General features: G+C 44.2%; 2 protein-coding genes across 2 annotated transcripts in view; one reads left to right on the forward strand and one right to left on the reverse strand.

Moving 5' to 3' along the window:
• The window catches only part of dzank1 (double zinc ribbon and ankyrin repeat domains 1), a 28,883-nt gene extending 9,300 nt beyond the window's left edge, over positions 1–19,583 (reverse strand). The window contains exons 1-18 of the mRNA XM_034133020.1: positions 19,425–19,583; positions 18,822–18,942; positions 18,533–18,671; positions 14,717–14,819; positions 14,596–14,641; positions 12,837–12,949; positions 12,704–12,765; positions 10,175–10,292; positions 9,635–9,742; positions 9,361–9,444; positions 6,634–6,741; positions 6,047–6,205; positions 5,085–5,307; positions 3,774–3,877; positions 1,386–1,469; positions 629–689; positions 491–534; positions 33–110 (exon numbers count right to left, since the gene is read on the reverse strand). Of these exons, the coding sequence (XP_033988911.1) occupies positions 33–110; positions 491–534; positions 629–689; positions 1,386–1,469; positions 3,774–3,877; positions 5,085–5,307; positions 6,047–6,205; positions 6,634–6,741; positions 9,361–9,444; positions 9,635–9,742; positions 10,175–10,292; positions 12,704–12,765; positions 12,837–12,949; positions 14,596–14,641; positions 14,717–14,819; positions 18,533–18,671; positions 18,822–18,930 (1,743 nt within the window). The 5' untranslated portion in view covers positions 18,931–18,942; positions 19,425–19,583. The remainder of the gene's footprint in view (positions 1–32; positions 111–490; positions 535–628; positions 690–1,385; positions 1,470–3,773; positions 3,878–5,084; positions 5,308–6,046; positions 6,206–6,633; positions 6,742–9,360; positions 9,445–9,634; positions 9,743–10,174; positions 10,293–12,703; positions 12,766–12,836; positions 12,950–14,595; positions 14,642–14,716; positions 14,820–18,532; positions 18,672–18,821; positions 18,943–19,424) is intronic.
• A 388-nt stretch (positions 19,584–19,971) lies between these two features.
• Positions 19,972–23,980, forward strand: part of polr3f (polymerase (RNA) III (DNA directed) polypeptide F) — a 16,030-nt gene continuing 12,021 nt past the window's right edge. The window contains exons 1-3 of the mRNA XM_034133045.1: positions 19,972–20,161; positions 23,042–23,159; positions 23,247–23,314. Of these exons, the coding sequence (XP_033988936.1) occupies positions 20,106–20,161; positions 23,042–23,159; positions 23,247–23,314 (242 nt within the window). The 5' untranslated portion in view covers positions 19,972–20,105. The remainder of the gene's footprint in view (positions 20,162–23,041; positions 23,160–23,246; positions 23,315–23,980) is intronic.

The raw sequence follows: 23,980 nt of genomic DNA on the forward strand, positions 1-23,980 counted from the left end.
GCAGGCGTCTGATTGGCTGCTGAGGCTCGTACCTGGTCCAGGAGCTGCTGCACGGCGCTGACCCGACCCCCCCCCGGACCCAGCTCCTCCAGCAGCTGCACGTCCAGCACCTGCACACCGGGGACCAATCACAGATGTTACATGTTAGACGCTTTTATCCAAAGCGACTCACATACTCAGTACTGTGGGCACTTTGGGGTGAAGTGTCTCAGGGACACAACGACATGCTTTGAACCTGTGACCATCTGATCCCCATAGCTAGGCTCTAGCCACTGCGCCACACGCCTCCCTGTCTCTATCTCAGAGCCTCTGCAGACCTCCTGATGCAGACTGCTTGACTCTGTGACGATTTACCTTCTTTAAGAATAAACTCCCTTAAAGACTGTTTATTTCAAGAATCTTCATTTCAGTATAACGGAAAGGTTTCCTCACCATTTTACAATTATTTGTTAGTTTGTCTCGATACATTTCCACCACATTAGTTACTCACCGGAGGTTTGGGAGTCCGGTTCAGTTTGGGAGGTTTCATCAGACCTGAGGACCAACAGAGGAAGTGAGGTCACGGAGAAAAGACATCTTTTTAAACATATTAAACAATGACGTTTATTAACATGGAGCTGGTTCTTACCTCTGTGGGCAGATGTTTCTGTGACGCTGCTCAGAGAGTCTCCGTCTCCTGCAGGATCCACCTGAGAAACACTGCAGTCTGTTCAAAGTTGACTTTTTCAAAAAATCTTAAAATGTTGACTTTTTTCAAAAGATGTTGACTTTTTTCAAATTCTGATTTTTCTCAAAATCTAAGAAAAATTCTTAAAATATCAGAATTATGACTTTTTCAGACATTTCTCAGGATTTTTTTTTCAAAATCTTAAAAAGTAAATTGTCCTAAAATGTTGACTTTCCCCCAAAATGTTGCCTTTTTTCTGAAATGCTCAGGATTCTGACTTTTTTCATAAAAATGTTGACTTTTTTTTCAAATTCTGAATTATGACTTTTCCAGAAGTTTTCAGTTTTTTTCTCAACATTATTATTTTTTGACTTTTTTCTCAAAATGTTTACTTTTTTCTTAAAATGTTTACTTTTTTCTTATAATGTTTACTTTTTCTCAATGTTTACTTTTTTCTTAAAATGTTTACTTTTTTCTTAAAATGTTTACTTTTTTTTCACATACTGACTTTTCTCAAAATCAAAAAATGTTTCTTAAAATATCAGAATTATGTCTGCAGTCTTATGTTTGTTTTGCATTTCATGAATCAAGTCTCTCAGTTTGTTCAACTTTGCTCTTAAATTATGATCTTCCTCGTCGTCGGGTTCAAGATTCACCAACTCTATCGTCATCATCAAACAACAACAACCACAACATGGCAGAGATAATAAATGAGGACCTGCAGAGGTTCCCGTCCGGCCGACACGAAGCTGACGCTCACAGTGACCTCATGTTGATCCTCCTGAATCACAGCCGAGACCATCTGAGGAGGACAGGTGAGAGGTGAGAGGAGGACAGGTGAGAGGAGGACAGAGGCCTGTACTACGAAGCCGGTTCAACCTAACCTGGATATGTTTGAGTTAGCCGGTTGGCCCAATCCAAAACATACGCGCTCTCGCTAAGCGGTCCTACGACGCTGGTTATCAAGTGGATCGCTCAAGCCAGCCGTGTCCTATCTAGTTAGGTGCGCGTTCACATGAAAGGGGTGGTATCTGGAGCATTCGACCAATCACAAACATGGACAAGCGTACTGACAGCGCAGCGTCATACTTCCTGAATGAAAAGTGAACTTTAATATTAGTCAAATATGAAGAAGTTAAACTTTAAACATCCATGACTTAAACACTTTATCCAGGATCAAAGCCACATAGCTGCACCTGCAAGGTGAATACAGCTGGTAACAGAAAAAGTGTTTGAATGCGTACATTAACAGGTTTATGAAATCACTGCCCCGTCTAAGACACGATCTGACTTTAATTACATTTGACTCGAGTGTTTCATCAACTTAATGTGTTGCTTAAAATAATACTTCTGCATACAGTATGTGACACAGAGTGTTGCACGGCCAGATACGGCTCAGCTGACTCAGATAAGGAGATATATGATACATTATGATGTGATATGATATGAATGATAATGGGACACATCGACGTCTGCACTCACAGTGCCGCGGACTGTACTTAATGTTACTCTGATCCGGTTACTTATGTCGTGGCAGATATTTAAGTAAGCTTTCTTAACGCTAATGTTATAATAGTCAGATTGCTCTGAAGATGGGAGGGGATATTCTATTCATGTTCACGTTCACACAGTCAGGTGATTTTTGCCGGCCGTCTTTCCTGCAACGGCAGTTTTTCTGTATTTCCTCTATCCTGTAATATGACTTGATCGCTTTAAACTCCGCACACGGAGCTCTGATTGGTCAGCAGGCGGTGCTTTCACTGAGTTGATCTCTTAGCCTGCAACCTAACCTCCTCCCGAGGAGGTTAGCCGCTCAGCATAAGTTACCATGGAGATCTAGCCCGCTAAAAAGAGAACCAGCGTCGTAGGACCGGAAAGCCAGAGTTTTCCCTGAAGTTAGCTCGCTAAGAGAAAATCATGCTGAGCGGCTAACCTCCTCGGGAGCAGGTTAGGTTGCAGAGATCATCTCAGTGAAAGCACCGCCTGCTGACCAATCAGAGCTCCGTGTGCGGAGTTTAAAGCTATCAAGTCATATTACAGGATGGAGGAAATACAGAAAAACTGCCGTTGCAGGAAAGACGGCCGGCAAAAATCAACTGACTGTGTGAACGTGAACATTAATAGAATATCCCCTCCCATCTTCAGAGCAATCTGACTATTATAACATTAGCGTTAAGAAAGCTTACTTAAATATCTGCCACGACATAAGTAACCGGATCAGAGTAACATTACGTACAGTCCGTGGCACTGTGAGTGCAGACGTCGATGTGTCCCATTATCATTCATATCATATCACATCATAATGTATCATATATTTCCTTATCTGAGTCAGCTGAGCCGTATCTGGCCGTGCAACACTCACAGTGTCACATACTGGATGCAGAAGTATTATTTTAAGCAACACATTAAATTGACCAAACACTGGAGTCAAATGTAATTAAAGTCAGATCGTGTCTTAGACGGGGCAGTGATATCATAAACCTGTTAATGTACGCATTCAAACACTTTCTCTGTTACCAGCTGTATTCACCTTGCAGGTGCAGCTATGTGGCTTTGATCCTGGGTAAAGTGTTTAAGTCATGGATGTTTAAAGTTTAACTTCTTCATATTTGACTAATATTAAAGTTCACTTTTCATTCAGGAAGTATGACGCTGTGCTGTCAGTACGCTTGTCCATGTTTGAGATTGGTCGAATGCTCCAGATACCACCCCTTTCATGTGAACGCGCACCTAACTAGATAGGACACGGCTGGCTTGAGCGATCCACTTGATAACCAGCGTCGTAGGACAGTTTAGCCAGAGCGGGTTTGTTTTGGATTAGGTAAACCGGGCAACTCAAACATATCCAGGTTAGGTTGAACCGGCTTCGTCGTACAGGCCTCAGGTGAGAGGAGGACAGGTGAGAGAAGGACAGGTGAGAGGTGAGAGGAGGACAGGTGAGAGGAGGACATGTGAGAGAAGGACAGGTGAGAGGAGCGAGGAGGACAGGTGAGAGGAGGACATGCATGTGAGTGTGTGGCATAAAAGGTATAAGAAACAGCCGCGCTGTGTGGTACAGGTGTGGTACAGGTGTGGTACAGGTGTGGTACAGGTGAGCTGAAGTTACCCGGCCGAGGCGAGGTTCTCCCAGCAGTGTCCTGAAGGAGGCGTTGTTCTGAGCGTAACTCCTCAGGTGAGAACACACATGATCCACCTGCTGCCTCCAGAAACCTGAGGACAACAAGACAGCTCTTTGTCGTCGTTCAGCATATCTTTGTAGTTTCGTAGTTTTGTAGTTCTGTAGTTAAGTAGTTTTGTGGTTTTGTAGTTTTGTGGTTTTGTAGTATTGTAGTTTTGTAGTTTTGTAGTTCTGTTGTTATGTGGTCTTGTAGTTCTGTAGTTCTGTAGTTTTGTGTTTTTTGTAGTATTGTAGTTTTGTGTTTTTTGTTTTTTTTGTTTTGTAGTTCTGTAGTCTTGTAGTTCTGTAGTTTTGTAGTATTGTAGTTTTTTTCTGATTTTTTTTGTAGTTCTTTAATTCTGTAGTTTTGTAGTTCTGTAGTTGTGTAGTATTGTGGTTTTGTAGTTCTGTAGTTTTGTAGTTCTATAGTTCTGTAGTTGTGTAGTATTGTGGTTTTGTAGTTCTGTAGTTTTGTAGTTCTATAGTTCTGTAGTTGTGTAGTCTTGTGGTTTTGTAGTTTTGTAGTTCTATAGTTCTGTAGTTTTGTAGTCTTGTGGTTTTGTAGTTTTGTAGTTCTATAGTTCTGTAGTTTTGTAGTCTTGTGGTTTTGTAGTTTTGTAGTTCTATAGTTCTGTAGTTTTGTAGTCTTGTGGTTTTGTAGTTTTGTAGTTCTATAGTTTTGTAGTTCTGTAGTTTTGTAGTCTTGTGGTTTTGTAGTTTTGTAGTTCTATAGTTTTGTAGTTCTGTAGTTTTGTGGTTTTGTAGTTTTGTAGTTCTATAGTTTTGTAGTTCTGTAGTTTTGTAGTCTTGTGGTTTTGTAGTTTTGTAGTTCTCTAGTTTTGTAGTTCTGTAGTTTTGTAGTCTTGTGGTTTTGTAGTTCTGTAGTTTTGTAGTTCTATAGTTCTGTAGTTTTGTAGTCTTGTGGTTTTGTAGTTTTGTAGTTCTATAGTTTTGTAGTTCTGTAGTTTTGTAGTCTTGTGGTTTTGTAGTTTTGTAGTTCTCTAGTTTTGTAGTTCTGTAGTTTTGTAGTCTTGTGGTTTTGTAGTTCTGTAGTTTTGTAGTCTTGTGGTTTTGTAGTTTTGTAGTTCTATAGTTTTGTAGTTCTGTAGTTTTGTAGTCTTGTGGTTTTGTAGTTCTGTAGTTTTGTAGTTCTATAGTTCTGTAGTTTTGTAGTCTTGTGGTTTTGTAGTTTTGTAGTTCTATAGTTCTGTAGTTTTGTAGTCTTGTGGTTTTGTAGTTCTATAGTTTTGTAGTCCTCACCTCTCCCCGGGCTGACGGCGCTCGCCGGTTGTCGCTCTGCGTTTGTTTTGCTGCGTTTCTCTCTCTGTTGCTCCTTCCTCTGCAGCTCGGTGGCTGATGGGTAATAGAGTCCAACAGTCTGAGTGGAGCACTCAGCAGTGGGCGGGGCCATCCTTTTGCGGGGGGCGGGGCCTTTAGAGGGTGTGGCCTGCAAGGTTGCATCATGGGAAGTCGGTGCTGAAGCCTGCAGGCAGAGAGCGTCACGTTAACTGTTCATACAAATGTGTATTTCGGTGTAAAACTGTTCTCAACAGAATGATCTGAAGAATTGTAGAGGTATTGTTCAGTTACAGAACTTGTATAAATTAAGAAAAATAGGACTTTATGAAGCGGAATGTGATAGTTCATGTACCCTGGTCCTGCATTGGTAAATATTTGCGATGTGTGTTCTTTATTTGCAGGTCCCATTATTATTATTGTTATTATTGTTATTATCATTATTTTTATTGTTATTATTATTATTGTTGTTATTATTATTGTTATTATTGTTATTATTATTGTGCGCCGCTTTCCCCCTTCGACTCCAGTAGGACCCAGATGTTGCACTTTTCCTTGTTTATGTGAAGTTTGTTGTTGTTGTTGTTTAGTTTAGTTTCTTTCCGTTAACTGTCAAGTGGGAACTAAGTATTTTTTTTTACGTTTCTCTTATTTTTCTACGATACTGTTATGATTGGCTGTGAATGAGTAAATATGAAGGACAGACCATCTATTTCTATTTATTAATTATTTTTGTTGAGAAAGGGGCCGGTCATATCAGATTATGATCTTCTCCCTGCTCCTTTTGGGGTACGGTGTGTTTATAGAGACATGTTCTGTAAATAATTGTTATACATTAAGTTGTGCACACCATGAACGGAACAAATCAAAATGAAATGAAATGAAATACTGTGTTGTGCATTAGCATGATGTGGGGGGGCAGCTACCTGTTTGGCCTTGGCGCCCCCGACAGGTGTTGTCATGTCACTGCGGGATGTTCGGGGGGGCGGAGCCTGAAGGAAGGTGCTGCAGGCGGGGCAGTAGGAGGCGTTCGGGGGGGCACTCGCTCCACAGCGCCAACACAACACACAACTGACTGCATGACCCTGCAAAAACACACACACACTACATCTCCCACAATGCTTCACTCTCAGAACTAGCTTAGCACTATGACTTATGTACAGTCCTCTCCAAAACTATTGGAATTATTATTATTATGTTATTGCAAGCAAACGGTTTGCAACTAAATCTGGATTATTATTCACGTTTCACACTGTTTTAAGTCTCTGTTCATATACTTTTGCTCACCTAAAATGTGGTGTTCCGTTAAAAACTACGTCATCTTCTCAGTTCTTTGACAAATCTAGATGTAAATACCTGGTATTAAAAGCTGAAATACTGATCTCTTGTCTCATATTCATCTTTTGATGTCAAACCCAATGTTTTCAGTGTACAGCCAAAATAAAGCAATTGGCCTCGCTGTTCCAATAGTTTTGGAGTATGTAAAAGATATGTGATTTAAGAGTCTTTTCACCTTGGAGCCGCACCAGTCGCAGAATCTGGCGTCAGAACGGTTCAACCGTTTACACCGAGAACAGCTCAACATCCTGCCAGAGGGGGCGCTGCTGCCCACACACACCGCCTGCAACACAGCAGGTTACACTTAATTACAATAAACTCAGGTGAACAGGAGTCCCTCCGTCATGGGCCCTTTCTCATGTCATCAAATGTCCCTCCTCGACTCCTCGACTCCTCGGTCCTCCGGTAGTGACCCGGAAATGAATTTTAGCGCGCCATGTTGAAGGACATCTCATTTCTCGAAATGCACATCGAGGACCGAGCATCGAGCGTCGAGGAGGCTCTCTGGAGGAGCTATAACCGAGGAGACACTGATGGGTCCTCCACGGTCCTCCACGGCTCCTTCGTGGATGCATTTCCGGCAACAGTGATGTTTCAAAGAGTCGAGACGCACGGCCGGACTTATCTCAGCCAATCACAGCTCTGCATGCATCCCCTGGATATTATTTTATTAACTGCTTTCAACAGCTGTGAGGTCCGTGCAGAAAGCAGAGCAGTGTGTATAATATATATCACTCAGTATAACAGGCCTACTCTCTCTGCTTTAGTTTAGTAGATATCTACAAACAAAGTCGATATTTTTCTAAAACCATTTAGTGCTTCACAAAATAAAATACACAACGGCTGTAGCCTGATTATATGCTTTAGGAGCTGTAGGTGCGTGTGTGTGGTGTAGGTGTGTGTGGTGAAGGTGTGTGTGGTGCAGTGTGTGCGTAGATGCAGCGGACAGACAGGTCTCAGTTGGTTTGGTGTCCTCTGCTTACTTTTAATACTTGTAAATAAAACTTTTGGCCCGTCATTTATTTCCCTCATTGTAGCGACCAGAGAGGGGGGGGGGGGTATATCCAGTCTCTGATAGTGTTACGTTATTATGAGAGTGCTCCGTTTGATTCTGAAATTGTATATATTTATATAAATATATATGTGTGTGTGTGTGGTGTGTGTGTGTGTGTGTGTGTGTGTGTGTGTGTGTGTGTGTGTGTGTGTGTGTGTGTGTGTGTGTGTGTGTGTGTGTGTGTGTGTGTGTGTGTGTGTGTGTGTGTGCGTGCATCTGCATCTGTAGCCTGTTATTGTCTCATTATACCGCACTGTGAATGAATCAAAGTAAATATATAAGTGGTCATGAACACATCTGTCCATCAGACAGAGGGCTGCTGTGCCTCCTGTCATCATTAATGGACGTCTCTTTAAAATGACCACTCAGAGGAGAGGAGTTCTCATTTCTCTAACCGCCTGCTGCTTCCCCTCCTCTCTCGTCGGCTCCCCTCCTCGGCTCCTCCGCTCGCATCTCCTGTGGGCGGGACTAAGTCTCGAGGATAGGAGTCGAGGAGGGACATTTGAAGACATGAGAATGGGCCATGGTGAGTAAAAACCCTGTTTTTGTAGTTCTGTTCTGTAGTCTTGTGGTTTGGTAGTTCTGTAGTTTTTTGTTGTTGTAGTTTGGTAGTTCTGTAGTTTGTTGTTTTGTAGTTCTGTAGTTTGTTGTTTTGTAATTCTGTAGTTTTGTAGTCTTGTGGTTTTGTAGTTTTGTGTTTTTTGGTTTTGTAGTTTTGTAGTTCTGTAGTTTTGTGGTTTGGTAGTTTTGTCACGGTGATTATAAACCCTGAGTCACGGTGATTATAAACCCTGAGTCACGGTGAGTATAAACCCTGAGTCACGGTGGGTATAAACCCTGAGTCACGGTCGGTATAAACCCTGAGTCACGGTGATTAAAAACCCTGAGTCACGGTGAGTATAAACCCTGAGTCACGGTGGGTATAAACCCTGAGTCACGGTGATTAAAAACCCTGAGTCACGGTGAGTATAAACCCTGAGTCACGGTGGGTATAAACCCTGAGTCACGGTGAGTATAAACCCTGAGTCACGGTGGGTATAAACCCTGAGTCACGGTGGGTATAAACCCTGAGTCACGGTGATTAAAAACCCTGAGTCACGGTGATTATAAACCCTGAGTCACGGTGAGTATAAACCCTGAGTCACGGTGGGTATAAACCCTGAGTCACGGTGGGTATAAACCCTGAGTCACGGTCGGTATAAACCCTGAGTCACGGTGGGTATAAACCCTGAGTCACGGTGATTAAAAACCCTGAGTCACGGTGGGTTTAAACCCTGAGTCACGGTGGGTATAAACCCTGAGTCACGGTGGGTATAAACCCTGAGTCACGGTGAGTATAAACCCTGAGTCACGGTGATTAAAAACCCTGAGTCACAGTGAGTATAAACCCTGAGTCACGGTGGGTATAAACCCTGAGTCACGGTGGGTATAAACCCTGAGTCACAGTGAGTATAAACCCTGAGTCACAGTGAGTATAAACCCTGAGTCACAGTGAGTATAAACCCTGAGTCACAGTGAGTATAAACCCTGAGTCACAGTGAGTATAAACCCTGAGTCACAGTGAGTAAAAACCCTGAGTCACGGTATAATCATGCTACTCATTTGTACTATGTACTAATTGGATGTAATCAACATGTGCTTGCCGCCCCTTTATTATATGTTAGTGTACTTATTTTATTTTGCCTTTGCTATAACTCTGTAAATGTTCTCGCTGTGGGACGGATAGATGATTTCTGATTCAGATCACACTGTCAGACTTTACATCGCTGATAACCTGAGCCTCAGACAGTGAGATCATTAATGATGTTCAAAATAGATAATGGATCTACAGACAGTAGAGTGTTTTACCGGCTGCAGGCGGCTCTCACAGGTCAGACATCTGGAGACCTGAGCTGGATTCCCACAACCACAGCTGACACACATCACATGATCCTGAATGCGCACACACACACACACACACACACACACACACACACACACACACACACACACACACACACACACATTTTGTCATCTTTAATGCAAGTTATCTAAAGGACGTATGTCATGGTTTACGTCACCAGAGGATACAGAGCTTCATGTAAACAGAAATATTATAATAATGGATGTATTGTAATATGACCTGCAGTTTGATGCTGGCCTGAGGCTGCTGTGTGACGGAGGTTTCACAGATCAAACAGCTCCGAGTGTTCACAGGAACCCGAGAACCACAGGACACACAGGACACCACCTACATGCACACACACACACACACACACACACACACACACACACACACACACACACACACACACACACACACACACACACACACACACACACACACACACAACACACACACACACACCCCATGTCCATCAATCTCAAATTAAAGAAGAAATCTTGTATTAATTGCCTATATGAAGGAAATAAGTAATTAATTGATCAATGTTTTAACAATAATATATGTCTTCTAATTCTTTCCCATGCTTTTCAAAAGCTTCATTTATTTTTCAGACCTTATCACATCATCCAAAAATAAATCCTTACTTTAATTACAGTTTGAGTTTTCTCCTGCCAAGAACAGAGAAAGTAGACGTATATATAATAATGATATATATATGTATTCCATCCATCTGCTTTTAAAGGTGGGTTCACAGAAACAGATAAACAGCTGCAGTACCTGTCCTCCCTCAGCAGGGGGCGGTCTCTGTGCAGGTAAACCAGGAAGTGCTGCTCCACACTGAGCACAGAACCGAGAGAACGGGTCGGAGGGACGGAGAGTGAGACACTGAGCACACCTGGAGAGTGAGACAGGTAGAGAGAGTGAGACACTGAGCACACATGGAGAGTGAGACAGGTAGAGAGAGTGAGACACTGAGCACACCTGGAGAGTGAGACAGGTAGAGAGAGTGAGACACTGAGCACACATGGAGAGCAGTGGCGGCCGGTCCATAGGGGCGCTAGGGGCGCCGCCCCACCTCTTCCCATATTGAAAAAAAAAAAAAAAAAAAAAAATTAAAATTAAAATAAAAATAAAAAAATGTTTAAAAAAAAATATATATTTTAATTTTAATTTTTAATGAACAAGGTAAATATTATATAATTGGTATCAGTCAAATGTATAATCTACAATAAAATCTCGTTTAAAATTGTGTTACGATGTCTAAAGTTACTGATAAGTCACATGTTTCCTGCCTGGCCTTGCCCATGCACCTTCTCTCGTCTGGGCGCTAAGAGAGGAGCCTTCAACCAGTGCAGCAGCAGCCACTAGCAGCTGACTGTTGCTATCTGTAACGTGTAAACTATGCCGCGAAAATATAATTTCAGCCAATCAGCGTCGTCAAAGATGACGGTCACCGGGCGCCAATGTCAGCGCCCAGTGCAGTCTGTGAGTAGTTTGGACAGTGACTCGTATCCGGTTGACGCAGTAGTTGATGAGGATGGCTTCGTGTGCAGGTGGAGTCTCCGGACCTCGGTCCCCGCCTAATTCTGTTCAAGAGCTAATCTCCAATCCTTTCGAAAGGAGAAGTTTGGCAGATAAATTGTTGCTTAAAGACCTTGGACCGGACCAACCCGATTTGAATATATCGCAGCAATCTCGTGAAAAAGACAACATTTATACACGAGGCTTCACAAGTAGCTGGTACACAAGAAAGGCTTGGCTAGCTGGATGCAAACAGGTAAATGCTGTCTTTTGTTTCCCATGCTTGGATATCACTTTATATGTAGAGAGGAGGTTTCCCATGGTTGTTAGAAGTTTATTAATAAGTGGGCATTTATCACAGAAGTGATTGTTCTGTCTCCACGTTTGTTGCATTGTCTGTGATGTATTTTCCAACGGTTATAGCTCCTGTTCTGTCCCAGCAACACTACACGGTTTGCAGCTCCACCACATTTTTGGTTTATCTTCGGTGTCGCTTAAAATCTGCTTCCCATCGGACTAAAACCTCCACGTAATCTGAAGACAGATACTTGAAGTTATTTAAACCTTTTGCAAACTTTATGTTCTTTCTTGCTCTAGCCTTGCCAGTTACATTGTACATAACAGATATATTATCATTATGCTAACTGGTTGTTCGTGTTAGACGATGTAGCTTTTTCATTTCTGAGTTATTGCTATATGTAAATAAGCCTGTTTGTAAATAATCCTCAGAGAAACAAAGAAAAAACACAATTTATGACATTTTGTGTTGTGGTTATTTTTTTTAAATTGCATTTATTCACAGTTCAGTTTGAAATGCTGTAGTGACTTGTATTGAACCACTTAAATATTTATAATTAATGCTACTGAAAAGATGCTATTAATTTTATATCTCACATGCAGTTCACTGTAAAGCTACTTGGTGAAGGTGTTGGTTCATAAAACATGAACAGTTTTAAGAAAGAAAAAAACAGACCAGTTCTGAGAACACAAATTCCTGGTAAAGTGGTAGATGTTGAGGTTGATAAATAATATTTTCCACACTGAAGATTATGGAGGTATTGATCAGTCTTCTCATATTTTTAAGCATCGATTTCTCCTTTCCCCCCCCCTCTAACATCACCAGAAGTCATCATTTAAGGGGTCATTTCTCGAAAAAAATTCCGGGGGGAAACCCCCCGGGTAGGTCACTTACGGTACGTCAAGAGCCCCACCAAAAAAAAAGACCACCGGCCGCCACTGATGGAGAGTGAGACAGGTAGAGAGAGTGAGACACTGAGCACACATGGAGAGTGAGACAGGTAGAGAGAGTAAGACACTGAGCACACATGGAGAGTGAGACAGAGTGAGACAGATAAGGAAATCCTTCCTTTTTTTCCTGTAGTTTCTCTGCATTCTGACTTTTTCTTAAAATATCAGAATTATGACTTTTTCAGAAATTTCTCAAAATTCTATTTTTTTTCTCTAAGTCTCTAAATGTGGACTTTTTCTCCAATCCACATTGTTCTCCCAAAATCAAAACAAATCTAACTTTTTCAGAAATTTCTCGGATTTAATTTTTTTTCTTAACATTTTAACTTTTTTCCAAAATACTGATTTTTTTCTCAAATCTTAAAATTCAGACTTTTTTCTATTTTTTTCTAATCTATTTTTTTCTCCAGGGAAACCAGGTTCATTGATTGATCCACTTCTCCCCTCCATGATGTTTTATATTTCTTTGATATGTACATGTTCTTGCCTTCTTTAAAACATTTCTGTTCAGCTAATATGATTTTTGAGTTTTCGTACCTTAGGAAGTCGGTCTCTCTCTGGATTCTGGACGTCTCCGTGCTGCTCAACCCACCTGAGCTCTGACAGACAGGAAACGGCTCAATGAAAACCTGCTCACACACGTTTCAGCACCACAGTGTTAGTGTCTTACCTCTGCTGGGGGACGTGGGGGGGGTCCGGTCTGCTGCTTTCTGTTCGGAGAGCCCAGCCGACCAATCAGAAACCGAGGACCTGCGAGAGGAGAGCTTCCCATCATCCTCGGCTCTGAAGACAAACAGGAAGTGACGTCACAGTGACTCTAGAGTTCATGAGGATCAGTTTAAAGGTGTTCTGTTTATCTGAAAGCACTTTGTACGGGGGCCGACAGGTGCAAAGGCTCTACTTCACCCCCGTATCTGCATGGTGGTTCTCCTGAAGTGTTTGGGGCTCTGTAGCACCTGTCGGCCACTGTAGGTCTGAAAGCTGCTATTTAAAGTGGACCTATCATGCTATATTTAAATGATGTATTGTAGGGCCATACCTATATAAGGTATATTTATACGTTTCTGTTTTCAAAATACCAAACAGATCATGCATTTTAGCCATGCCTCATTTCGCTCTATGTGCTGTTCTCCAGCCCTGTTTTTGCAGGGGGCTGATTCTGTGAGCTGCAGCTGACCACGCCCCCCTGCAGGAGAGGGGAGCGTGCTCTGATGAAGTCAGAAGAGGGGGAGAAAAATAGATCTCCGTCCTCCGTGTTTTATTATATAGAGTCGTTATTCATTTGTTTTAAAGCTCAATAAATAACAAAGAAGACCTTTGACCGGCACTTTTCTAATTTTGTCCGGAAGATTTAAACTTTAACGGACATCTTGACCGGCGAAAGAAACTGAAACTGAAACTCTGCCGCACGGTCCCCTCGTTCCTTGGAAGAGGCGGAGAGGTGGGTGTTGAGGCAAGCACTGTAATTCTCTCCGGTTAGTCCACCAGCAGATGACAAACACCCACCTCTCCGCCTCTTCCAAGGAACGAGGGGAACGAGGCGCGTTTGCAGCGGGAGCAAAGGCTTGCCTCGGGGAGGGAGAAAAAAAGCCACAGCGGAGAATAAACAGAAGGGTAACCATGGTAACTATGGGCGGGAAGTCTTCTTCGCTGCTTTTGTGGCAGACTACAGCGCCACTTACAGGCCTGGCATATGTACTACAGCGTCTCCAGCGCTTTCGAACGGCAATGGCCGTGGCTGTCTCCTCCTGATTGGTGGAGTTGGCCCAATAGCCGTAGCGCCACCGTCCTGACGTCAGGACAGTGTTCAAATCTGGATCAGTTTTGATCAGATCCGTTGCAGCCTCTTTTTTAGAGATTTGGGTATGGAGGAAAATAGAGAGGGTTGTGTTTTCTGACACTTGGTGAGTTCCCTGGAACACCGGGGACACATATTCATGTAGAAAAGACGTACACAAGTGCATTTTGCATGATAGGTCCCCTTTAAGTAAAGTTTGTTATTATTAACACTAGAATCGCCAAGGGGGGTAACTTTGACCCCCTATCACAACAGCATCAGCACCTCCATAGATATCATTTTCAAAACATTTCATTTGTACCTCTTCATTATTTCCTTATACACTAAGTAGGAATTAACAAAAAAACAATTTAAAACTCAGTTAATAGGGTTCATTTTGAAATTGCTTCAGTTTATCATCGAAACAGATCAAAAAGTTCAGATTCATTTTACAATAAATCAATGAATGATGCGCTTCTACAAACAAAAAACAACATCATTAATACATTTAAACAAACTACCAATAGATGAACTACATTATTCAAAGGTTTACAGTAACTTTGGATAATAAAGCTCCCTTTCCCTCAGTCTCATGCTGACCGACCCTCTGACATCATATCAATGAATGATGATAAGATACAGTCCCATGTACCTGGAGGCCTCAGTGGAGAACCAGCAGAGGCTCCTTCAGACGGACGCTGGAAGAAGAACAAGAACTTGTGTTTAATTCAAGAAACTGTGCTACCTCGTTACCGTTATGTCAGAGTGTTTACCTGCAGGTCGCTCAGCAGGAAGTCCTCCTCGCTCGACTTCCTGTTGGGATCGGCCTGATCAACGATAAAAACCTTCGTCACCGTGGAGCTGCGTCTGCCGTCACTGCAGAGAAACTCTATTAAAGTCTAACAGGTATTCAGAGGGGGAGAGACACTCAGTACCTTTACCCCACCACTAACTGGGGGGTTTCTCCCACTAACTGGGGGGTTTCTCCATTAACTGGGGGGTTTCTCCACTAACTGGGGGGTTTCTCCACTAACTGGGGGGGTTTCTCCCACTAACTGGGGGGGGTTTCTCCACTAACTGGGGGGTTTCTCCACTAACTGGGGGGTTTCTCCACTAACTGGGGGGTTTCTCCCATTAACTGGGGGGTTTCTCCACTAACTGGGGGGTTTCTCCCATAACTGGGGGGTTTCTCCACTAACTGGGGGTTTCTCCCATTAACTGGGGGGTTTCTCCACTAACTGGGGGGTTTCTCCACTACTGGGGGGTTTCTCCCATTAACTGGGGGGTTTCTCCACTAACTGGGGGTTTCTCCACTAACTGGGGGGTTTCTCCACTAACTGGGGGGTTTTCCCTCAACTGGGGGGTTTCTCCCACTAACTGGGGGGTTTCTCCACTAACTGCTGGGGGTTTCTCCCTTAACTGGGGGGTTTCTCCCTAACTGGGGGGTTTCTCCTCTTTTCTCCAAACTGGGGGGTTTCTCCCATTAACTGGGGGGTTTCTCCACTAACTGGGGGGTTTCTCCCATTAACTGGGGGGTTTCTCCACTAACTGGGGGGTTTCTCAGCTAACTGGGGGGTTTCTCCATTAACTGGGGGGTTTCTCCACTAACTGGGGGGTTTCTCCACTAACTGGGGGGTTTCTCCACTAACTGGGGGGTTTTCCTCCACTAACTGGGGGGTTTCCCACTAACTGGGGGGTTTCTCCCACTAACTGGGGGTTTCTCCCATTAACTGGGGGGTTTCTCCACTAACTGGGGGGTTTCCCCACTAACTGGGGGGTTTCTCCCATTAACTGGGGGGTTTACCCACTAACTGGGGGGTTTCTCCCACTAACTGGGGGGTTTCTCCACTAACTGGGGGTTTCTCCCACTAACTGGGGGGTTTCTCCACTAACTGGGGGGTTTCTCCCACTAACTGGGGGGTTTCTCCACTAACTGGGGGGTTTCTCCACTAACTGGGGGGTTTCTCACATTAACTGGGGGGTTTCTCCACTAACTGGGGGGTTTCCCCACTAACTGGGGGGTTTCTCCCATTAACTGGGGGGTTTACCCACTAACTGGGGGGTTTCTCCACTAACTGGGGGGTTTCTCCCACTAACTGGGGGGTTTCTCCCACTAACTGGGGGGTTTCCCACTAACTGGGGGGTTTCTCCCACTAACTGGGGGGTTTCTCCACTAACTGGGGGGTTTCTCCCTAACTGGGGGTTTCTCCATAACTGGGGGGTTTCTCCACTAACTGGGGGGTTTCTCCACTAACTGGGGGGTTTCTCCCATTAACTGGGGTTTTCTCCACTAACTGGGGGGTTTCTCCCACTAGCTGGGGGGTTTCTCCCATTAACTGGGGGGTTTCTCCATTAACTGGGGGGTTTCGCCACTAACTGGGGGGTTTCTCCACTAACTGGGGGGTTTCTCCACTAACTGGGGGGTTTCTCCACTAACTGGGGGGTTTCGCCCTAACTGGGGGTTTCTCCACTAACTGGGGGGTTTCTCCATTAACTGGGGGTTTCTCCCACTAACTGGGGGGTTTCTCCCATTAACTGGGGGGTTTCTCCACTAACTGGGGGGTTTCTCCACTAACTGGGGGTTTCTCCCACTAACTGGGGGGTTTCTCCACTAACTGGGGGGTTTCTCCCATTAATTGGGGGTTTCTCCCACTAACTGGGGGGTTTCCCCATTAACTGGGGGTTTCTCCACTAACTGGGGGGTTTCTCCACTAACTGGGGGGTTTATCCACTAACTGGGGGGTTTCTCCATTAACTGGGGGGTTTCCCCACTAACTGGGGGGTTTCTCCACTAACTGGGGGGTTTCTCCCATTAACTGGGGGGTTTCTCCCACTAACTGGGGGGTTTCTCCACTAACTGGGGGGTTCTCCACTTAACTGGGGGTTCTCCCACTAACTGGGGGTTTCTCCATAACTGGGGGGTTCTCCCATTAACTGGGGGTTTCTCCACTAACTGGGGGTTTCTCCCATTAACTGGGGGGTTTCTCCACTAACTGGGGGGTTTCTCCACTAACTGGGGGGTTTCTCCACTAACTGGGGGGTTTCTCCACTAACTGGGGGGTTTCTCCATTAACTGGGGGGTTTCTCCCCTAACTGGGGGGTTTCTCCCATTAACTGGGGGTTTCTCCACTAACTGGGGGGTTTTCTCCCCTTAACTGGGGGGTTTCTCCACTAACTGGGGGGTTTCTCCACTAACTGGGGGGTTTTCTCCATTAACTGGGGGGTTTCTCCACTAACTGGGGGTTTCTCCCACTAACTGGGGGGTTTCTCCACCTAACTGGGGGTTTTCTCCACTAACTGGGGGGTTTCTCCCATTAACTGGGGGTTCTCCACTAAACTGGGGGTTTCTCCCATTAACTGGGGGGTTTCTCCACTAACTGGGGGGGTTTCTCCACTAACTGGGGGGTTTCCCCACTAACTGGGGGGTTTCTCCCACTAACTGGGGGGTTTCTCCACTAACTGGGGGGTTTCTCCCATTAACTGGGGGGTTTCTCCACTAACTGGGGGGTTTCTCCACTAACTGGGGGGTTTCTCCACTAACTGGGGGGTTTCTCCACTAACTGGGGGGTTTCTCCATTAACTGGGGGGTTTCTCCACTAACTGGGGGGTTTCTCCACTAACTGGGGGGTTTTCTCCCATTAACTGGGGGTTTCTCCACTAACTGGGGGGTTTCTCCACTAACTGGGGGGTTTCCCCACTAACTGGGGGGTTTCTCCACTAACTGGGGGGTTTCTCCCATTAACTGGGGGGTTTCTCCACTAACTGGGGGGTTTCTCTCCATAACTGGGGTTTCTCCCATAACTGGGGGGTTTCTCCCACTAACTGGGGGTTTCTCCACTAACTGGGGGGTTTCTCCCATTAACTGGGGGGTTTCTCCACTAACTGGGGGGTTTCCCCACTAACTGGGGGTTTCTCCCTTAACTGGGGGGTTTTCCCCACTAACTGGGGGGTTTCTCCCACTAACTGGGGGGTTTCCCACTAACTGGGGGGTTTCTCCCACTAACTGGGGGGGTTTCTCCCATTAACTGGGTGTTTCTCCATTAACTGGGGGGTTTCTCCACTAACTGGGGGGTTTCTCCCATTAACTGGGGGGTTTCTCCACTAACTGGGGGGTTTCTCCACTAACTGGGGGGTTTCTCCATTAACTGGGGGTTTCTCCACTAACTGGGGGTTTCCCCACTATGGGGGTTTTCTCCCACTAACTGGGGGGTTTCTCCATAACTGGGGGGTTTCTCCCATAACTGGGGGTTTTCCCCACTAACTGGGGGGTTTCTCCCACTAACTGGGGGGTTTCCCCACTAACTGGGGGTTTCTCCACTAACTGGGGGGTTTCTCCCCTAACTGGGGGGTTTCTCCACTAACTGGGGGGTTTCTCTCCACTACTGGTTTCTTCTCACCATAACTGTGTGATATTGGGCTATATAAATAAACTTTGATTGATTACAATTATTTGTTAGTTATAAAGTCAGGATGATTTAATATTCTATAATAATATCGTGACATTGTGAGAACTTTTAAATGTTATAATAATAACACTTCAGGACTTTTACTTGGAACGCAGTATTTTAAGATCATAGTGTATTTATTACCTGGTGACAGCCATCGCTCTGACCGTCACCTTCCCAGCATGCAACAGGAGCGGCCCACTGTACTTCCTGCTGCCCCCCCGAGGCTCCGCCTCTGGCTTCGAGCCGTCCAGTGAAAAGAAGATCTGAGAGGAGGGGGTATCTACACACACACACACACACACACACACACACACACACACACACACACACACACACACACACACACACACACACACACACACACACAGTATATCTAATATAAGTGGGGCTTCCATACAAAAATAAAAAGGGTGTGTGTGTGTGTGTGTACCTGAGTGCATGGACACAGGTGTGTGTGTGTCCACGTGGTTCTTGGCTCTGTGTGTGTGCAGGTGCATGATGGGAATGATGAGCGGCGCTGACACGGCTCCTGCTGTCATGGCGATGGCCTCCTGTAAGTCAACCAATCAGAAGAGTGGAAGAAGTACTCAGTAAAAGTATAAATACCACGGTGACATCACTGTGTAACACTAGTGCTTCTATTGGCCAGCGCTCCAACACATTGTACGTGATAGGCTAAGGGGCGGGACATCTCTAAGTAGTTGACCAATCAGAGCAGCTCTGGTTTCAGACAGAGGGTGAAAAGAGGTGTTGCAGCACAGGCAGTATGAGAACAATAAAGAGCTTTTTGAACATTACAGATTAGATTCTTATTGATCCCAAATTGTGAAATGATTTTGGTTACAGCAGCAGCATATGAGTTCAAATATAAATCAAACCGTGACATCAACAGTAAAACCATATGAAACATCTTTCCCTGATGTTCCTACGGGAATGAAGAGAAACTCTATCCTCTTGTATTTATATATATATCATTATTATAATTAAGTAAAGTTCATTATAATAAAGCTTAAAGATAATTAAGTCTACTTACTTCAGATTTCAGCTCCGATTAAAAAACACACTTCCGTTAAACTGCTGTTGACTGTTCGGACGCGTCGCCATAGCAACGAGCTGTACGCTTGCGTTGTCTACTGGCACGGAGCGGAGGGGCGGGGCTAATAAAACCCTGAGGATTCTACAGAGACACAGTCCCCGCCCGCCCCGCCGGGATGAACTGGACTATAAAATACATATTTTTAAAAACGTCACATTTGTATTGTTTGTTTAATGTTGTGTACCATCATTCTTCTTTCTGCTTGTTTAAACCATTTACAGTCTATGGTTTGAATATATAATAATATTTTACATCAATCTCCGCAAAATAGGATTAGTTTGTTATTTTGAGAAATAAAAACATAGTATATTTTTGTGAAAATGGCGACATGATAACACCATAGACTGTATGGATAACACACATCTGTATTTGTGAAAAAGATGGAACATTTTATTAAAAAGTGGCGAAAGATAACCTAGTGCCTTTATTTCTTTATTTTGTTCAGATGTTTTTGAACAGGCAGATTTCAGGGCGGCCCCGCTAACTCCCCCCTAAGGACCCTGAACTCAGCATGTCAACATTAGCTCCCATGCTAACCTGATGCTAACAGGCTACCTAGCTCCAGAGCTTCCTCAGGAACACACAGAATAGAGAATAAAGAAGATACTCAGGTAGAAGATGAGTGACGTCACGGTGAAGAAGGAGGGCATGGACCTGGCGGAGGTGGAGAGCAGGTCAGTCCGCGGAGGGAGAGCTTCACCCGGAGATCAATGCGCAGAACCCCCTTTACCTTCCCTCACATTTAGAGTTTAACGATCACTATCAGACACACAGACCATAAAATACAGCTGTTTTGACAGGTCCTCAGCCGGGGGGGGGGCTCACTGTTCATCCCGCTATCCTCCAGTACACCTGGCTGCTTATTTACACCAAGAAACTCAACATTGCATCACTTCTTTAACTGCGTTTTACTGAAGGGCTATCCTCAGCAAATCCCCTATTCATCCCAGCAGCATGTTGACAAGGCATTAACACAATGTGACACACATGAACATCCCATCATTAGAAACTATTCCCTTATTTATTTGAATATCTTGTTGATGTTCAGGTGTATATCAGTAGTGTCTCTACTTTAAAGAGTCCTCTCCTGCTGATGTTCAGGGTGTATATCAGTATGTAGTGTCTCTACTTTTAAAGAGTCCTCTCCTGCTGATGTTCAGGGTGTATATCAGTATGTAGTGTCTCTACTTTAAAGAGTCCTCTCCTGCTGATGTTCAGGTGTATATCAGTATGTAGTGTCTCTAATTTAAAGAGTCCTCTCCTGCTGATATTCAGGTGTATATCAGTGTGTAGTGTCTCTACTTTAAAGAGTCCTCTCCTGCTGATGTTCAGGGTATATCAGTGTGTAGTGTCTCTACTTTAAAGAGTCCTCTCCTGCTGATGTCAGGTGTATATCAGTATGTAGTGTCTCTACTTTAAAGAGTCCTCTCCTGCTGATGTTCAGGTGTATATCAGTATGTAGTGTCTCTACTTTAAAGAGTGCCTCTCATGCTGATTTCCGTGTATAATCAGTATGTAGTGTCTCTTTAAGATTCCTCTCCTGCTGATGTTCAGGTGTATATCAGTGTGTAGTGTCTCTACTTTAAAGAGTCCTCTCCTGCTGATGTTCAGGGTGTATATCAGTATGTAGTGTCTCTACTTTAAAGAGTCCTCTCCTGCTGATGTTCAGGTGTATATCAGTATGTAGTGTCTCTACTTTAAAGAGTCCTCTCCTGCTGATGTTCAGGTGTATATCAGTATGTAGTGTCTCTACTTTAAAGAGTCCTCTCCTGCTGATGTTCAGGTGTAATATCAGTATGTAGTGTCTCTACTTTAAAGAGTCCTCTCCTGCTGATGTTCAGGTGTATATCAGTGTGTAGTGTCTCTACTTTAAAGAGTCCTCTCCTGCTGATGTTCAGGTGTATATCAGTATGTAGTGTCTCTACTTTAAAGAGTCCTCTCCTGCTGATGTTCAGGTGTATATCAGTATGTAGTGTCTCTACTTTAAAGAGTCCTCTCCCTGCTGATGTTCAGGTGTATATCAGTATGTAGTGTCTCTACTTTAAAGAGTCCTCTCCTGCTGATGTTCAGGTGTATATCAGTATGTAGTGTCTCTACTTTAAAGAGTCCTCTCCTGCTGATGTTTCAGGTGTATATCAGTATGTAGTGTCTCTACTTTAAAGAGTCCTCTCCTGCTGATGTTCAGGTGTATATCAGTATGTAGTGTCTCTACTTTAAAGAGTCCTCTCCTGCTGATGTTCAGGTGTATATCAGTATGTAGTGTCTCTACTTTAAAGAGTCCTCTCCTGCTGATGTTCAGGTGTATATCAGTATGTAGTGTCTCTACTTTAAAGAGTCCTCTCCTGCTGATGTTCAGGTGTATATCAGTATGTAGTGTCTCTACTTTAAAGAGTCCTCTCCTGCTTGATGTTCAGGTGTATATCAGTATGTAGTGTCTCTACTTTAAAGAGTCCTCTCCTGCTGATGTTCAGGTGTATATCAGTATGTAGTGTCTCTACTTTAAGAGTCCTCTCCTGCTGATGTTCAGGTGTATATCAGTATGTAGTGCCTCTACTTTAAAGAGTCCTCTCTGCTGATGTTCAGGTGTATATCAGTAGTAGTGTCTACTTAAAGAGTCCTCTCCTGCTGATGTTCAGGTGTATATCAGTATGTAGTGTCTCTACTTTAAAGAGTCCTCTCCTGCTGATGTTCAGGTGTATATCAGTATGTAGTGTCTCTACTTTAAAGAGTCCTCTCCTGCTGATGTTCAGGTGTATATCAGTATGTAGTGTCTCTACTTTAAAGAGTCCTCTCCTGCTGATGTTCAGGTGTATATCAGTGTGTAGTGTCTCTACTTTAAAGAGTCCTCTCCTGCTGATGTTCAGGTGTATATCAGTATGTAGTGTCTCTACTTTAAAGAGTCCTCTCCTGCTGATGTTCAGGTGTATATCAGTATGTAGTGTCTCTACTTTAAAGAGCCTCTCCTGCTGATGTTCAGGTGTATATCAGTATGTAGTGTCTCTACTTTAAAGAGTCCTCTCCTGCTGATGTTCAGGTGTATATCAGTGTGTAGTGTCTCTACTTTAAAGAGTCCTCTCCTGCTGTGTTCAGGTGTATATCAGTATGTAGTGTCTCTACTTTAAAGAGTCCTCTCCTGCTGATGTTCAGGTGTATATCAGTAGTAGTGTCTATACTTTAAAGAGTCCTCTCCTGTGATGTTCAGGTGTATATCAGTGTGTAGTGTCTCTACTTTAAAGAGTCCTCTCTGCTGATGTTCAGGTGTATATCAGTATGTAGTGTCTCTACTTTAAAGAGTCCTCTCCTGCTGATGTTAAGGTGTATATCAGTATGTAGTGTATTCTATAAAGAGTCCTCTCTGCTGAGTTCAGGTGTATCAGTATGTAGTGTCTCTACTTTAAAGAGTGTGTGTGTGTGTGTGTGTGGTGTGTGTGTGTGTGTGTGTGTGTGTGTGTGTGTGTGTGTGTGTGTGTGTGTGTGTGTGTGTGTGTGTGTGTGTGTGTGTGTGTGTGTGTGTGTGTGTGTGTGTGTGTGTGTGTGTGTGTGTGTGTGTGTAGGATCAAAGCGCTGTGTCAGCAGTTTCCTCACGGCATCACAGACGCAGTGATTCAGAACGACATGCCTCACCTGGATCCGCAGCAGAGAGCGCTGGCCATCAACAAGCTGCTCTCATTGGTCAGTCCCCTCTCTCTGTCCTGGCGTCTGATTGGCCGCTCGGAGCAGCCATGTTTGTAGTTCTGATGGGTTGTTTTGTCTCCACAGGGTCAGCTGGACCTGCTGAGGAACAGCTCGGGGCTCCTGTACAGGATGAAGGACGGCCAGGGCGCCAGGTACACAAAGCATCCTATAAGTGTACTTTGTCAATATTATATGTACTTGTACTATAGACTAGTTTATTTACTTTATTTACAGGGAAGGCAGGTCTCTTTTATTATTTTACGTCCCACAACCGCCCCGAAAAACTATAATTTTCATGACTAATCTTTGAATCTGTCCAAAATACCGTATTGACCTGAATATAAGACAGGGTTTCTTTTCCTAGAATATAATCTGAAAAAGAGTCTTCTATTCGGGGTCTAGACTTTTCGATGTAATTACACAGTCACAACAACAGATGGCGCCAAACGAGTGTTCCCCCAGAGAGAGTCTAAAGCTGGCTGCACACCAACCAGGCAGTCGGGCATTCGCGGCGCCCTACTCAGGTTGGTGTGTCCCGCACCGTCGTCTCTTTACGGCACCTTTTCACACCGCCCGTCGGCTACGATTCAACATGAATCGTAGCCGACGTAAAAGTCGGGACGCCTTCGGTACGCGTTCTTTGGTCTCAGGTGGGTGTGTAGCGGCCTTTAAAGGAACAGTTCAACAGGAGAGAGAGGCCCAATCCCAAACCACGCCCTACAACACCCTAACTACACCTACCCCTACACACTACCCCTACACACTACCCCTACAACAACACCCTACCCCTACACACTACCCTACACCTACCCCTACAC

Source organism: Trematomus bernacchii, unplaced genomic scaffold, assembly GCF_902827165.1.
Source record: "Trematomus bernacchii unplaced genomic scaffold, fTreBer1.1, whole genome shotgun sequence".
Classification (NCBI taxonomy): Eukaryota; Metazoa; Chordata; class Actinopteri; order Perciformes; family Nototheniidae; genus Trematomus; species Trematomus bernacchii.